At 40.1% G+C, this 17398-nt stretch overlaps 1 protein-coding gene across 3 annotated transcripts in view; it reads left to right on the top strand.

Annotated features, from left to right (window-relative positions):
* Nucleotides 1–17305, top strand: part of TOGARAM1 (TOG array regulator of axonemal microtubules 1) — a 44535-nt gene extending 27230 nt beyond the window's left edge. Inside the window, exons 9-22 of one of the 3 annotated variants that reach the window (XM_072865913.1) lie at nt 1275–1373; nt 1807–1976; nt 3162–3330; nt 3716–3793; nt 4528–4681; nt 5300–5405; nt 5811–6046; nt 9589–9747; nt 10314–10440; nt 10689–10867; nt 12356–12545; nt 13504–13723; nt 14505–14591; nt 16258–17305. In XM_072865913.1, the coding sequence (XP_072722014.1) occupies nt 1275–1373; nt 1807–1976; nt 3162–3330; nt 3716–3793; nt 4528–4681; nt 5300–5405; nt 5811–6046; nt 9589–9747; nt 10314–10440; nt 10689–10867; nt 12356–12545; nt 13504–13723; nt 14505–14591; nt 16258–16511 (2228 nt within the window). In that variant the 3' untranslated portion in view covers nt 16512–17305. Of the gene's footprint in view, nt 1–1274; nt 1374–1806; nt 1977–3161; nt 3331–3658; nt 3794–4527; nt 4682–5299; nt 5406–5810; nt 6047–9588; nt 9748–10313; nt 10441–10688; nt 10868–12355; nt 12546–13503; nt 13724–14504; nt 14592–16257 lie in introns of all 3 variants that reach the window. The other 2 variants (XM_072865915.1, XM_072865912.1) reach the window with 2 other exon arrangements.
* The last annotated feature ends 93 nt before the right edge of the window (nt 17306–17398 follow it).

Here is a 17398-nt window from a genome sequence, read left to right as displayed (position 1 = left end):
TTATAATCAGATTTGTAAATCCTTCTTTTTTTGTTAGTACCTGCTTATCCTGTGATGCCTGTGAAATGGAAGTTTGTAAGTTTTTCAGGGTAGAAGCTGAGGTTAGGACAGAAGGTCCTGAGCTGGGGCTGGGTTCCGAAGAGGATCCAGTACTTGATGCAAATTCAGTTACGGTCTAAGAGAGAATTGCTCATGAAGCCTCAAGATTATGTTCAAGAAAATCCCAAAAGACCAATTTTGACAGTTCTCAAATGTTAAAACTGGGAACATTCAGAAGCCAATGATTGAGTTTGTGGGAGGACAAAGTAACACTTGCTAGAGAAACCTTTTCACTTGATCTTTTTTCTTGTAAAGCATAAAAAGGAGAGCTCCAGAATTAAAACTATGTAGTCAGGTAATTTGTAAAGTAGAGAGGCATCTGTCATACTCTTGCCTGTAATTAATTTTGGCAAACTAGAGATTGAGGTGAGGGCAGAAAGCGTAACAGATCTGTCAGGAGCCCCAAAGCGCTGAGATGCTGCTGGGCAGAGGGCTACTGCAGGGGCTGGGTACCGGGTCCCTCGCGCAGTGCCAGAGGTCTTACGGCAGCTCTGGATGTGACAGAGGGCTGCCGGGTTACCCGAGCGTTTCTCAGCTCGGGTGGCTCAGTAGCCCACTGACTTCATTTATGCACTTGCGAGTAGGTAAGCGGGCTTTCCTAAATCATCTTTTCTGTTTAGAAGTTTCAGATTATTTGTGTTAAATAGCAAAGGCAAACGGTGCTCTTCTTTTGTCACAAACTATTATTTTTATTTGCCGCTAGTGTAGGCAATATAGAAGTACATAATATATGTCATCCACTTCGGTGAAGAATTTGAGAGACTGCTAATAATTTCTGTGGGAAAAAGCATTAAGTGCTGCTTGGGGAAAAAATATTTTAGCAAATTCTGTTTTGATTCAAATCTGCTGAATTATGTAAGAAACAGTGCTATACTTCCACTGAGTGAGTTAGAAGCTTCTGGTTTTTTTCAGTGGAATCAGTTGATTTAAAAATCCCCTTACAAACATCAGTTTTCTTTGTGATCTTTTGGCAGAAATTTTGTTTGCTATATCCTTTCCATGATTTTGAGGATATCAATATTTATTAAATCCTGTTAACCTCAGTAACTTGAAAACAGACTGATTCATAAAAGTGATAAATTCAGATGTCAGTATATGATAACATTTTAGAAGAATAAAACGTGTACCAAAGCGTAAACTACATGATTTACATTGTGTGATTTTTTTTTTTTAAGGTCTTGCAGAGTCAGCGTCTAGTTTTCCACAGATGAACAATCTAGATTTCATTTCACCAAGTGTCCTGTCTGAAGATGCAGTTGTAATTGTTGGTAAAGGTATTACAAAACCAAAATTATCTCCTGTATCTCCCCACGTTATTAAAATGAGGGAAAATGTACCTTTATAGAGTGGGAAAAGAAAGAATAGATTCCGTACAACATTTTAGATGTGAACAATCTCCAGTTTAAACAGGAATAAAAAGAACTATGCTTGAAAGTTTTGCAGTTACTGGATATGCTATTCCATTCCAACAACAGAGAATGGCAGCAAATTATGAAGGTTAGGTCTTGGTTCTAGCCCAGCGTGCACACGTGTACGTGCATCCATCCTACTCGGTAGCATAAGGTAAGAGTACTTTTGGGTGGAAACTGGCACTAATCGAACGGTAGCAATACTTCTTGAATTACTTTTGGCTTGCTTTAGTTTTTGCTAGGGTCTGCTGAATGAAATGGCTATTTTGGTGAGGGCACAACACGATATGCCTTTCAGGTGTTTTTGGAAGTCCGCCTTCTGCAGGAACATACAGCCAGTCCACAACGTGTGTAGCGAATGGAGATGACCAAGCTGTCAAAGAGGAGACTGAGCCATCATCAGGGATCTGTGGGAGGAGCATCCAGCAGAACAGCGCGTCTCATTTCCATGTTGAAAATGAAAAAGAGGTAAGAATCTCAGAACTTTTTTATTGTCTTGCTTCCTGTTTTTATCTGTATGAATACAGCTCGATACAGTTTTGCAGTCTCTATGTTACAGTAAACAAGAGTTTGATTAAAATAGCCTGTAGCCATCAAGCTGCTTCTCCCTGCTTTTTCTTGTTGGTCCCACCTGGATATTTTAGAATGGCAAATTGCCGTGTCAGAAGCTTCCCACCTAACTCAGAAGTCTCTGGGAGAAGGGCTGCACGAGGGAGTGGAGCTGGAAAATGTCCTCTTCTCTGACTCCCACAGCACATAGAAATGTGGAAGGAGGAACTGGCTGGGTTTGATCATGTCTTGTTTTCTGGGTGGATGCATTAATCTAGCTCCACTCATAAGTTTTTTAAAAAACAGTCTGAATATCTGTCCCATAACATGTTTTCATGAGGAGTGGTGCTGCTTTGTTAAATACTATTTACATCTGTTATAACATGGAGCAAAATTTATCTGAATGAAGTGTGATACAAATTAAAAAAAAATTGAAATGAAAACCACAAACCTTTCTGAAAACATTTAAAATAACATTTTAAGATGACTAAAACTCTATGTTAATGATAAACAGTGTCTTAATTTTCTGATTTCCACTGAAGATATGAATACGTGGAGGGATCAAATTCAAAGGAGTAAATGGAGGAATGTATTAAATGTTACGAAGTTTTCATGAGGAACTGTAAGCATCTTACACATACAAGAGAGTAGGGTCAGATCACACTGGTAAAGACCAGTGTTTAAAAAAATCCCTGTGTGCTTAAATGTGAGTGAGTTAGCCCAGCCTGTGTATTTGTTAGTTAAAATTCTAGGAAACTACACACCGCTGCCAAGAATAGAAGGCCTTTTCTTGCAGACCTTCGTTCTCTAACTATTCAGGTATTTTAGAGTAAGTGGTTATTTCCCTTAAATGTTTAAACCTGGAACGTTGCCTCTTTTTGCCAGTAGGACTACTTGCCATGCAGAAAGCACACACTCAGCTCTTTTCAGGATTCAGTTTAATATTTATGTGAATAATTTCCTTTTGCTCTGTAGAATAATGGTGAAAATAGTAATTTTCCATGCTTACCTTCGAGAATATCAAGAACTGGGTAGTAAGTTATTGGGTAACTTGTGCATTATATTAGAGTGCTTATCATAATGGGTGCATTAATTTTTTTGCAGATAAAAGTTGCCATGTCAAAATCTGCCCAGGATAAGATGATGCGGAAAAAAAAAGATGAAAAAGAACACAGTCATAAAGAACATCAGGAAGTCAAAGACCTTGAAGAAAAGGAAGAAAACCCTTGGGAAAGACTTAAACTGAATGAATCTGAGAAAATGACAACAGAAAGTGAGGATTAGTGTTTGTCTTAAAAGAATAATACCTTGTTAAATGCTGCTGAAATGGAATTAAAATTCTGTGATAATTATAAAAAATCATGACTGTTTAGTGTGACATAAGGTATTGCTAGAATTAGTTTTACACTGCAGTTTACTCTTTAGTCATTTGTTGTCAGTCTTACAATGCAAATGGTGGAGTGTAAAGTGCTTATGGGAAATATTTGAAAGACTGTAGTTAAGAAAAATTTCAAAAGACAAATTAGGACTGAAAATACCAGCTTTTTCCTTTTTTCTGATTTGTTGTTGTTGTAGTTTGGACATTTCCTTCTATTTTCTAGAGTTAAATCTCTGTGGGGATATAACAACATCGTCAAGAAATGTATCTTTGTCATTAGAAAACGTTGCCTTGAATCCTTCCTTAAAAAGAACATCCAGTTTGAAGAAGACAAAATGTTCAGCCTTGCTAGATTCTGGTAAGCTGTTACAGTAAACTAAAGACTGTTAAAATATTTGGGTATGTGGAGTGGGACAGTTCCAAAATAGAATCAGGTTTAATAAGATTACTGTGTACAATGGACAGTCCTGAGGTGCTCTGGAAGAGTAGTACTTTGGGGGCGGTGGTGAAGGGGATTAGAATTCCTCGTTGCTCCCTTGAAACATTTTTCATTATGATTTGTTAGGAAGATGTTTGAAACATGAGAGGGTGTTTTATTTGCTCAGCAATGTAAATGATGTAATTTATTAATGGCAAATGGACTCCCTTCTGTCCCCAAGAAAAACATTTCTGGGTACAGTTTGTCACTGAGATGCCTTTAAAATATGCAGTAGAAATCTTTTCAGAATAGAAGCTCATACTGATGATGGTTGAAGGTCTTCAGAATTTCTCAAGTGGCTCTTTAAGTTTTACTATATTGTCTCTTACCACACTGTTCTTTAGCACATCGTGCATCCGTTTTTACATTAAAAATCCCACTACATTTGTGTTTGCTACTTTTTAAAGTGGTAGTTGTTTGCAAAAAAACCCATCATTCACATGAATGACATGCTGAATGATCGAGGATGTAACTGGGAAAGCGATCTTTTTGAAAACCTAGACCCTTAGTAGCACCAGTCTGTATATACCTCAAACTCTTAATATTTCCTTCCTTTGAATGAATTGTTTTCTTCAGAATATGCTGATTATTTGTTGTGCTTCATGACTTTGTAGATGAAATTTCTCTTGGGGCACGAGGACGCTATAAAGACCGGACCCCCTCAGTCACTCATAGCCCAGAAATAATGGACCCATCAGAACTGCAGCCCTTTTTGAAACCGGACATGGCACTGACAGAAGCCTTGACACTTTTAGCTGATGATGACTGGTAGGTGTAAACATCGATGTACAACCTGAATCTAATGTAGAAGGTGTTTATTTTGATAACTTACTTTAAAAAAACCAGTAAAATGGACATAACATCAAAAATTGTGAGAAGGATTGCAAATGATATATGAGAAAAAAGAAAAAAAGTTTTTTTCAGTCCAGATCCTGGTTAAACTGCAGCTGTTGTAAATGGAGGCTTAATAGCGAAGCTTTCAGAGACATGTAAAGACGTCTTAAGTCTAAGCACTGTTCTGGAGGGGGCCCCCACCAATACCTTCTGCCCTTTTCTGTGCAATATAAGGCTTCACTGTGCTCTGACTGGTGAAATGGGGATACAGTGCTGCTGCCTTTGCAACTAAGGGAAGGAAAGGAATCCTTTAATTGCCACTAACGTGAGCTGCGGACAGAACTGTAGGAAAGAATTGAGAGACTGGTATGCTAAAATAGTCCTACTACCACATTAAAAGAAGGACTCACCTTGAAAGAATTTCCTACATTATATGTCATTGCTTTATTTTACAATCTAATTTGTTTGCTATTTGGTTTCTTAGAATTCTATGTTTTAATATTTTTATGAAAGTTTGCAAACGTTTTGAATGTAAATATTTTTTTTACATAGGGAGAAGAAGATTGAAGGTCTGAACTTCGTTAGATGTTTGTCTGCCTACCATGCGACTATTCTGACTGCAAAGCTACACGAAACAAGTTTGGCTGTGGCTCAAGAGGTTAAATTTTACGATCAGAATATTTCACTGACTGTATGTGTGTGTATGTATTTTATAGCTCTCAGATAGACTGCAGTGAAATGGTATGGTCATCTGTGGTTAGTTTTCCTCTGTTGAACAGTCTCAAAAGGATGAGTTTGTCGTTCAGCAAAGCAGCTCATGCTTCAGATACCAACACTTGATCTGATTTGCTAAGAGACTGAAAAAATGTAGATTGTAACTTTATAACATTTTTCATGTGTATGTATTTTAATTCTCACACATTGTGAATCAAGTTAGAAATGTATTTCTCAGTTGCTTTTAATGTTACTTAAAAGTTACAAAGGGAAACATTAAGCTTTACTTATTTTAAAGTATATTTTATAAACATTATTCATTGTTTGTTTGGGTTTTTCCTGTGTGCAGGTCAAGAATTTACGCTCAGGTGTTTCTCGAGCTGCTGTGGTCTGTTTAGGGGATTTGTTCACCTACCTGAAAAAGAGCATGGATCAAGAACTAGATAATACAGTAAAAGTCCTTTTGCACAAAGCTGGTGAATCCAACACATTTATAAGGGAAGAGGTAGACAAAGCACTGAAGGCTATGGTTAATAATGTGACTCCAGCACGTGCACTTTGTTCTCTTATAAATGGAGGGCAAAGGTAATTCTTACAAAGACTTTATAAAGAAATAACTTGTGAATAGATTAAATTATCAAATATAGTCTTTTTTAAAAAAATCAAAATAGGCAGAAATTTGAAAATATAGTAAGTCAGCTCTGCAAAACTTCTACCCAGGGCAATGTTTGTTGACATAAAAGTAAAAGGTAGCCCCCTGGTTTCTTTCTGTGCATCATGTGAAAAGTTGGCTGTTGCTTTTGGAGCTTGGTATATTTCGGGTCATTTTGCAACGCTTCAGTAATTTTATTCACTGTTAGTATAGTATTCTTATGAAACTACTATTTTGCTGTGCCTACTAGAGCTCACATAGCATTCTCATTTTTCATTTGCTCTGCAATCAAATGCTTGTCTTTTTCAGTTTTCAGCACTACTTTTTATTTAGAAAGATGATTTATGACTGACAATTCTGTAGCTGCAACTGTCTTGGTTGATTTCCTGTTCTTCTCTAGACTTAGCTGGTTAATAGTCTTTTCTGTCTGCATTTTAATTTTCTTTACAGTGGTGGTGGCCATTATTTTCTTGAGTACCTCAGACAAGCCTCCATTTCTGGTTGCGTGGTTTGATTCTGACCTCTAGCTCACCTCAGTCTGTAGTAGAAGTTACATTCCTTTCGTTCACTTTCCCTGTTAAGTATGTTGTTCTTTTTCTTTTATATCCTCATTCACTGTAACAGCAATACTTAGTCAAGCCATTAGGCATTCCGGGAGGTTAGATATATACCTACTTAATCTCTTACCTATCTGTCACCACTTAGATGACATTTAATAGGCGACATTTCTCGTAGCCTGTCCCTTCCATTAAATATTTCAGATGCTACATCATAAATCAATCCTTAGACTTTCTGCACAGCTACAAATCATCAGAGTTAGTCTTGATTAAAAATGTTTTGTTTCCTGTTTTGTTTCCTGAGAAGCTGGTTGTTGTGGAATATATTGATTCTGTCTCCTGAAAGCCAATGAGAACCATACTGCAGTTACCTGAACTTTAACTGAAAGGCAAATATCAGGCTTGGGATTTAAATTATTTATGAATCATGCCCCCACGCAGTTGTTTTTGTGCATTTAAGAGCAGCAGACAGTAACTGCACATTGCTTTAATTCAGAAGCCGTGTAAAGTGGTCTGTTTATGTAGTCCCATCATGTCTTCAGCAATCCTTGGCCGAGCAATACTCATGATCATAATTGGCTACATCTGATCTCCCCATTTTCAGTGGTAGATTCAAGCACACTGACCTATCCTTAAGAGTTTTCTAGACCTATAAACATTTGACCCCTCCAGTTGTGAACTCAGACATATTTTCAGATATCTAAGGCATCAAAATTATCTGAGCAGTGAGTCTGAATACAGCATTTGAAGCAGGGATTAATTTCTTCACAGCTAAGAAGACTTCAGTCAAAGCAGGGTCTAAATCATGGAGTACAGTATGTTGTAACGCATGACATCAGTGGATGGCCTAACCAGCACTGTGAGTTACAGCTTTTCTAGTAGTGGCTTCAGGAAACTGGCCACGTTGGCAACAAAGCCCATGCAGCACACATGGAGCTATCCTCTCTGGAGGCTGTAACGGCGAATACGAGAATTATCTTTCAAAGTGGAAATTTGGGGGAAAAATGGCATGTGTCTGCAGTACGGAGTGGAGAGGTTCTGTCTGACACAACTGTGTAATTACACAAAGGATATCTTTTCTAAATTTGGCTTATACATTGAGTTGCTTATATTCACCACAACTTACGTATTCAAGTTAACAGTTACTGTTTTGCTTACGGTTCATAAGACCTTTTAAAATTTACCTATTTTCTGCTCAACGCGTTTCAAGCCTACTGTGATCATAAGTATTAATGCTTGCAACCCTGAGTAGATATATGTACTGATTCTTCATCAGCTACAAAGTTGGTTTTGACTTTACCAAGAAGAATAATTAAAAGCATTTTTGTTTGCTTTTGTGAGATGCTGCTCTAAAGATACTGGACTATTGCTGTAAGCTCACCTCTGTGAATAGATGCTTGACCCAAGAGCATGACTCCGGGAGTAGATCTGAAAGTGATTGTATTTCAGAAATTTTAAAATCATGTGTCCTACCTGTATGAATTGCGTTTAATTCTAAGGTCTTATGTGCATACAAAAAGATCTCCAGCTCTTTCGCATGAGCAGCGGGCATTTGTGGGGAGCGGGGGCTTACTTGCTTCCATGGAGTGAGGTCTTTAAGGCTCACAGTTCTTGTTTTCCCATCGGTACGTGGAGGAGTTAGTCTCTTACAGCAGGAGTTAGGCTCTTACTGTTTCCCTTCTCCCACGCTCCCCAGATGTGTGGCTGCTGTACGGACATAACGGCAGGTACTGAGCACGAGCCAAAGCTAGTCTTAAACTAGGTAGCTCAGTAGCAGCTGGGAGGATGGCTACATTCGCGGGGAGTTCAGCACGGGAGCTGCCACGCTACCAGATAGGTTTTGCAGCCCAGACGGTATTCTGAGCTGTGGCATTTTGCAGTTTGAAGAGACCTGGCTAGTTGTCTTTGCGCAAGCTTTGTGCAGTGCAGTCTAGTGGGAGCTTTACTTCCAGTGAGGCCGTGGTAATCTGTGGCACCAGAGAAAACGAAAGCCTTGGTAAATGGGAAGGCAGCCATTCAGGAAGAACGCTGGGTGTTCACGTCAAACTGCAAAGCTGGGGAGCCACTGGTGTGGTTTACCAAGACAATTCTTTTCCTTTGCTCTCCCCTTTAAACCGGGTTTTCCCTGTGAATGATGAGCCATACAAATGTCTCATTTACTGTGCAGTGAAACTGTCCTCAAAGTAGGATTTTTCATCCAAAGATAAAAATAAAATCGGAAAAGTTTGAATTTGGAGAAATGTGTACCCTGAAAACACGTTGGATCAGCGGGTACAGCAGCATTTATATAAAAGGTTAGTTTGCTGTACGAGTTTGAAAAATGATTCCAGCTTTTCTTTCATTTTCATCAGCATAGGTGTTTAATGGCCCCCATTTTGTAGAAAATAGACTTCTGCAAGATTTTTAGAAGTCAGTAGAATACTGCTTTATTTAATTTTAAATTGATATAAAATACACAGGATGTGTTTCTGAGCATAGGGACTTGTTTTTCATAAAGTTGATGGAAAGAACATGTAGTAGTGTGCTTTCTAAAATATTTTACAATTACTTTAAGGAAAACTAGCAAGTAAATTCTAAAAAGAAGACAATTACTAGTTTTATTAATCCAAAAGGTGCAGTTAGAGGTTGAAACTGACTTTAAACAAAAAGAATATAATTTTTCTTTCTTCATTTGCTTTCTTGTAGTTTGAGATTTAAGTGAATGAAATTAAATTTAATCAAATGGATTATCGTTTTAAATAAAGTTATTTGTCTTTGCTCCACGAGGTCTTCTCTATACAGCCAGAATAAGTATCTGCATATCAGCAGTATGCTAGTTGTAGATTATGCTAAAGACGAATAAAGAAAACTTGTATACCATGAATACTGCTGTTTAGCTCCTGTGAGGAGTTTTTACTAAGCAGCTGTGTTTTCTTTAGCCACCTGCATTCAGCGGTGAGAAGATGCACAGCCCAGCACCTGTCGGACATTGTAGAACGTATGGGACCGGAGCGGATTCTGTCTGGAACCAAAGTTGTCGCTGATCGGATTTTCCCTGCAATAGCCAGGTTCGCACAGGATAGTTCACAACAAACAAGGTTAGTAAGGTTAATGGTTAAGACGAGCACGTTCCAGGTGCATAGCTCGGTGTGTGCTGCTCTGCAGTGACAGAGGATAGAATCGTGGAAGCATTTAGGTTGGAAAAGAGCCTTAAGATCATCGAGTCCAACCCTTAATCTCACACTGCCAAGACTGTTAAGCTAGCATATGTGACAGGCATGACCTGAATGCCTGCTGCGCTGTGCCCACCCTGGCCGCAGGAAGAGGAGGGGCTCGAAGGACCTACTCTGCTGGGCACAGACAGGATGCAGGCCACGGAGGGAGTGCCGGCACTGGGATCCATGCTGTCTGACTGACAAGGCTGGACCATCCTATTTAAAGACGGCTGAAATGGAAGATTGTTCTCATTATTTTGCTCAGTTGTTGATTAAATAGCGATTCTTGAGCATAGTTTCTTTGTGGGAGGATGAAAAGGGTGTCTGGTTACACACATAGATAGCAATCTTCCTGCACTTTCATGTTTTGGAATTACACACCTATAATTATCCACAGAGCTACAAATCCATGTTTACGGATGTATATGTCATGGTCTGTTGCCCTGCAGGTATTATGGTCGAAAGATGCTCTTCAGTATGATGACTCATCCTGATTTTGATAAAACGCTTGAAAAGTATGTGCTGACCAAGGATTTGCCTTACATTAAGGAATCTGTTAGCAATCTACGTGAGAAGGTATGTGGAAAAGCTCTTGTTTAACAGCTGAGAAACGTAAACGTGTACTAGTGGCCGTTAGGTGTAGACAGTGAACCTACAGGGAACGGGGGGAGTGCATTCAGAGTGAGACCAGTAATCGAGTGACTACAGCATGGCAAGGTACTGCTTGTTAGCTGCCCTGTGCGTGCCTTTACTCCTCGCAGATACACTGGATGAAAGGTACTTTGCTACTATACTTTGTGTGGCTGTCAGACTTGCTTTTACAGGGTCTCCAGCAGCGCAGAACTGTACCAGTCGTGTTAATTAACGGTTGCACCTTTGTGCAGGGTTTGGGGGAGATGCCGTTAGATACACCCTCAGCAAAAGGCAGACGTTCCCACACGAGTAGTGTTGGACATTCGAGGTCATCATCTACTTCCAGAGATGCTCTCAACATCACTGACAGGTAATGACCTTCAGTGTTTCACCCTGTTAGTGACGTGACCTCTAGGATAATAGCCTCACCACAAGAAGAGAGTATAGAAACATTCCCAACAGGGCTGTGAAAATTGAACATACCTGAAGGAAAGGGAAAAACTTGACATGTCCCAGGTAAACTCTTTTAAATAGGGTAGTTGGTAATATTAAAATGGCTTTGTGCATTTTCAAGTTAATTTGTCTGTTGACTGCCTATGAAAATACACACAGTACACAAAATGCTTGGAATTCACGGGAGATCTGTGTCACCATCAGTTCAAGATATTGCTGTTCAGACGCTGTAGAAAAAACATGCCTAGTGGTAGCTGCAGTACAAATTATCTATTTGTGCACTTACCTGGACACTAAGTATTTAGTTAGATCCTAACTCGGAATGCTGAAGGTTTTAGATGATACTCTGTCCATTTTTAGTTTTCTGTTTGGTCTTCTACTGAACTGAAAAAGAAACCCCCTGAAATTTAAACCAAGCCAAAAAACTGCATCCAAGAATATAGAGCTCAGGGGGCTGTGGCTGCGTCCAGGTTGAAGAAAGTGTGTCTGTTCAGGAACAGATTTATTTGACATGCTCTCTACTATTCAAAATAATAACTAATTCCACATTTGATGGTAAATTTTGCTTTGGCGTGTAAAAACTACATGTCTGCTTTCTTAGAAGAGGTGCTACTTACCGCATTACGCCGAAGACTCTCTTATCTTTGACTGAGGAGCTTTTAGTGGCCTGTGATACACCAGCAGGACAGGAGATTTTGATGCCGCCTTTTGCTCTCACAGAGCTGATAGGTTTGAATTTGAAAACGCAAGAAAGATGCTTATTCCCTTCTCCATCAAAGAATTTTGTTCACGAATTAGGAATGAGCTAGCGACTCTATCTGGACTGGTCTGTAAATGCAGGATACTTACCTGGACAGAGAAGTGATTCCCCAGATTTTATAATCCTTTCCATGGCTGTCTAATAAGATTAGATGCTACAGATAATTTGTTTCCAAATATTCTATGAAGAGTTGTTGAATTTCCACCTCAGTGTGGCATGTTACTCAGGTGCCACCTAGACTGGGATCAGTGTTTAAAGTACTTTGAGAATAAAGAATTAAGCTACAGTAACTTCTGGGGTTTTTTTTGACCTGTTGATGTGAGGGAAGTTCACAACTGTTACTGGTCACAAACCCAGCTGCTCTCGTACAGAAACTGGAAACAGCACAGGGCTCCTGCCTAGCTGAGGCTTCTCTCTTGTGTGATAGGTATATATGCATTTAGAGTGGAATGTATATTGAGACTTTAGGACTATTAGGTGATTTTTTTTTTTTAAATCACCATGTTTAAAGTGAAAGTCCTTCATCAGAAGATTTTCTGTTTACTTCTGATGTTCACACTTACATGGAAAGAGAATGTCTGAGATTAAAGACTCCTGTTTCAGCTTGCTGATGTGTTCACTGAGTAACTTTTTCCTTTCCAATAGAGAGACTACAGAAGCCCGTGAAGTCATGAGAAAAACAGCTCCTCGTAATTCACTAGAAAGCGAAGAATATGTTAAAGACATTATAGGTTTATTGAATGCAAAAGACTTCCGTGATCGAATAAATGGCATTAAGCAGCTGTTATCAGATACAGAGAACAATCAAGGCTTTGTTGTTGCAAACATTGTGAAGGTAACTGTATGAAAACATTTTATTTCAAAGGTCTTTAAAGTTGTGTCACAAAGTTTTCTGATAAAAATCTTGGCTCCCTCTTTCAACAAGAATGTCTGAGGAACAGGAAAACATTGAGGAATAGGTGAGGCATGCTGAAGGGGCAGATAAGTAAGCTACAAAGGTAGTAAAGGAAGTAAACAGGAGGAAGAAGCTGAAAGTTTTCACTTAGAGATAGCACTCTTTGAACTGTTTCTGGAATACCGCGTGCAGTTTTTCATGCCGCTGCTGAGTGAATATCAAAATATCGGAACAGGTTACAGAAAGAGCAGCAAGGATTAATCAAGATCTGAAAACCTGTCTCTGAAACACAGCTGCAAGTTCTGCCTGCTTTGTTTGTCCAGAAGGTGAGGAGAGGTCTTTATTATGATAAAGCTTACAGTAGGTGTCCTTTCTGATAGGAAAGGAGGTTCTTTAGGAGAAAAATACTATGATGAGGTCCAACAGGTGTAAACTAAAGATAGATACAATGAAAGGAAAACCAAGATTGTCTTTAACAGTGCAGTGTCTTTGCTGTGGAACTATGAAACACTTCTGTGGAACTTCGCAATATCTTAACTGCGAATGTTTCTGAAATCTTTAAAACATTCTTTTTGCTAAATAGAGCTATGTCTTGCTAAAAATACTTGCTTGCAGAAAATATTAGTCATACCGAAAGTTACAGATGGCTAGTTTACCTCCATTACATTGTATAGGAATGATTCCAATTCAGATGAGGTGAGATACAGTCGAATAATACACACTATAAAACTATCAAATGTTGCTTTACTTGCTAAAAAAAGTATCTCAGGTATTTGCATCTCAGAGCCATCTTTTACTAAGATGGACAATTAAAGTGTAACAGTAAAGCAGGAAATGTAATACCCCCCTCACACATCAATTGTTAATTCCGATGAATGCTGTTTGGGTACTTTTTCAGATCTTTGATGCTTTCAAGTCTCGCTTACATGACTCAAACAGTAAAGTAAATCAGGTTGCTTTGGAGACAATGCACAAGATGATTCCATTGCTGAAGGACAATTTATCACCTGTGATCAACATGCTAATTCCTGCCATGGTAGACAACAACCTGAACTCCAAGAACCCAGGGATTTATGCAGCTGCCACAAACGTTATTCAGGCTCTATGTCAGCACTTAGGTAAGTAATTTACTCTCTCTTCATTTTAAAGAGTTTTAATTGTATTAATTAAATTCTAAATTCAAAGAGTTACTCTTTCCAATAGTTTCCATCCAATCATTACATTGTGTAACGAATCATTGGTTTTATTCTCACACTTTTTGAACCATACAAGTCGTCCTAACGCTTTGCCCATCCAATAAAGACATACAGCTAGCTGGACTTGTCCTAAGCGCGTAGGTGGTTTCGTTATTTTTCCATAGCAGGTGTTTTTTGCTGTGAGGGTGACTGAGTCCTGGCACAGGTTGCCCAGGGCGGCTGTGGAGTCTCCGTCCTTGGCGATACTCAAAAGCCACCTGGACATGGACCTGGGCAACGGGCTGCAGTGGCCCTGCTTGCACGGGAGGGTTGGACCAGATGATCGCCAGAGGTCCCCTCCCACCTCAGCCATCCTGTGTGTTCTGTGTTTCATTATCCTGAAGCTTGTCACACTGCTGAATCTCTTAAACAGGTCGAAGAACTAGATTCTTGCCGAGTTGTGTATGCCACAACTATTTTCCTTCCTCAACTATTTTAGCTTTGGAGCAGAATCTTAGTATTTTCAGTAAACAAATATGCTATGTTCTACCAGATGCTAGGAGCTAGGGCGTGTTAAGAGTGTCTTTTAATGCTTTTATGCCCTTAAATACATCACTGTGTTTTTTGAAGTATCGTAAGTAAGGTTCTTATTTACGTTTTTCCATATTGTGTTTATTTCCAGACTGTTTAATTTTCTGTTCTTTGTTTTGTTCTTTGCCTTTAGACAACTATTTGCTCCTCCAGCCATTCTGCACAAAAGCCCAGTTTCTGAATGGAAAAGCAAAACAAGACATGACAGAAAAGCTGGCTGGTAAAGTGATGTTTGACTTTGCATGTTTGTTTGTGAACCATCCTAATTAGGCAATTTCACTGTAGGATGGCGGTGGCTATATATCTTCCCTTCTGTCACAGTAGATTGTGGATTGCTGCATTAAGGAGGCAGCAGTTGTCAGCTTTCACCTCCTTCTAATGCAAATTGAAGCTATTGCTGGCAAAACAAAGGATTATGATGATGTAGTCAGATATGCCCCTGGAAGATGTACAAATACCTTAAGCTTATAATAATTTTAATATGGAATCAGAGAGAATGAGTTTTGTTTTGTAATGAGTTTCATTCTATCAGTAACTGAGTTTTTGTACTGTATTGCGACTGGGGTGCCCACGTGCCTACCTCTGCCCGGTCAGCAAGCATCCTTTCCTGTGTAGGGCCAGGGGCGCAGGGCTGGCGGAGGAGCGGAGGCTTGCCTGCGTCACCTGCTTGCTTCAAGTCGTATTCCCTTGCAGTAGTCACTCCCTTGTACTCTTGCCAGGAAGAAAACGACGGGAACGAGCGACTGCTTTTTCTGAGGTTTCCCAGCACAGAACATCCGCTGTTCTGTAAGGCTGCTCCTACGATCTCCTGAATTTTACTTCTGTACCTTTTCACTTTCTGCAGTCGGTCTTGTTCTCATTTTAAGGCTCTGGATAATACATATCGGCATTCAGTCATAAAGGAGACGAGCTGAGCTGCAGTCACCACAAAGATGGCAGACTTCTTAATGGCTGTCTTCCTAAACTGGTGCCAGAAGATTAAAGACAAATTTGGTTAAAAATTGAAGACAAATTTTAATTAGAATGTACATATTTTAATATTGAGGGTTATTACTAGCAGAAGTGCTGAATTTTCCTTTGATGTTTTAAGTGAAAAAGGGATGTCTTTATGGGCAATACACTTGAACCAAACAGACGTTATTTGGCTTACTTTCAGAGTAGTTCTGTGTGTAGTAGCTATGAAATTGAACTAAACAACATAATGGACAGTCTGTTCTTGAAATATTCCTAAATTCATGCTTTCTGAATGTGTTAGTCACCAGCCTTTAAACAGTTCACCTCTTGCTGGGATTTTTTGGAGTAGTTTATATTATCTATCAGAAGAGTCCATTCTAGCAAAAGGGCAAACATTTGCAAATGAAATACTTAATTCATTATGTAACTGCCTAAGTAGGGAAAATGCTTCATCTTACATATATTTATAGTATAAGGCTACTTTGTTCCTTAAACTCAAATACCTACTGCATATTTCTGGGGTAGAGGGGAAATCATAAAATATCAAATGTTACACAGTGCACTGTGAGAAATAAAAGGACCTTATGATAATCCTAACTAAAAACCCCTCAAAAAAACCTTTGTTTCTTTTACTTGTTTTAATTTAATGGAAAACTGTAATTACCAGCAGTAGCAGTCCTGCTGTATAAACTCCTGAGAGAGGATAAAAGGGGAGTTTGTTGGGAAAGCTGGTATCTTTTATTGGAGCGCTGATACTGTTGCAGCAGCAGACAAGCTCTTGTGCATAGCAAGCATTCCTTCATTAGTTGCTTGGAGGAGATGATTTGACATTAAGTGCTTTTAAACACCTCTCAAAGCAGGGGATCACTTCTGAATTGCATTTTAAAAATAGCCTTCAAGCGCTGCTTGATGACCTGTTGTCTTTCTTGCAGACCTCGTTACAGAGTTATACCCACGGAAGCCTTACGCTGTGGAGCAAAAAGTTCTAGTTGTCCTTTGGCACCTCCTGGGAAATATGACCAACAGCGGCTCTTTGCCTGGAGCCGGAGGAAATATCCGGACAGCCACGGCGAAATTATCGAAAGCACTTTTTGCACAGATGGGTCAAAGCCTGTTAACTCATGCTGCATCTCAGCCACCGCACATCAAGAAGAATTTAGAAGAATTTTTGGAGACGGCAACCTAAAATAACGATCTCTGCGCGTGCGTGAAACTCAATCAGCCGACTGACTCGGACAGACGGACAGCTGTTTACATGGAGACACGTGGGACCATCCCCGTGTCGCTGGTTCGCAGTGCCTGCGTTTCCCATGCAGGAGGGCCGCTGTTGGGAGAGCCTGCGGAGTGCTGGGCTGTGCTGGGCTGCGCTGGGCTGCGCTGGGCTGCACTGGGTTGTGCTGGGCTGCGCTGGGGCCGGCTCCCCTCGCTGCCACCAGCACGGCTGCAGGCGAGTGCCCGGTGATGGAGGAAAAGTCACTCCTGCTCATCCGCACTTTTCTTTAGAAGATACCGCACAGCACCCCGTTTGCGGGTGTCAGATTGCTAACAAATAAATACACTTATCACATAGTCATGTTTTGACTTTTTTTAGCACTAAGCTTTACATTGATAAGTGGAAGAAAATCCTGGAGATAATTATACAGTACAACAGGGTTTTGTGTGGTATTTGTGAAAAATATGTATTTTTTTAATCCACTTACACAGTTGTGCAGTATTAGCTTGCTGTGGCTGCTGTTACGGTACTGTAACGTTTGCTTGGTGGCTGGGCATGCTCATCTGCACGGGAATGTACACCTCCGGCAGCTCGCAGCGAAGCACGGCGACCCGCTCTGAGGGAAACGAACCCTTCCCCTTCCCCTTCCCCTTCCCCTGACAGCGGCGGCCGTTGGGCACAGCACCTGCACCCCGGCCCTCCCGCTGCCGGTACTGTACGCGTTTTACACGGGAACCTGACGCGAATAAACGGATTTATTTCTCTAACGCTGTGGCCGCTGCCTCCTTGCCTGAGAGGGGGGAGGGAGAGCGAGCGCGTCGCCATTTGGCGGGAGGGGGGAACCAGCCCAGGCGCCTGCG

Source organism: Ciconia boyciana, chromosome 6 (genome assembly GCF_034638445.1).
Source record: "Ciconia boyciana chromosome 6, ASM3463844v1, whole genome shotgun sequence".
Taxonomy (NCBI): Eukaryota; Metazoa; Chordata; class Aves; order Ciconiiformes; family Ciconiidae; genus Ciconia; species Ciconia boyciana.
Note: the sequence above shows the minus strand (reverse complement) of the source record. Positions and strands in the feature narration are given on the sequence as shown.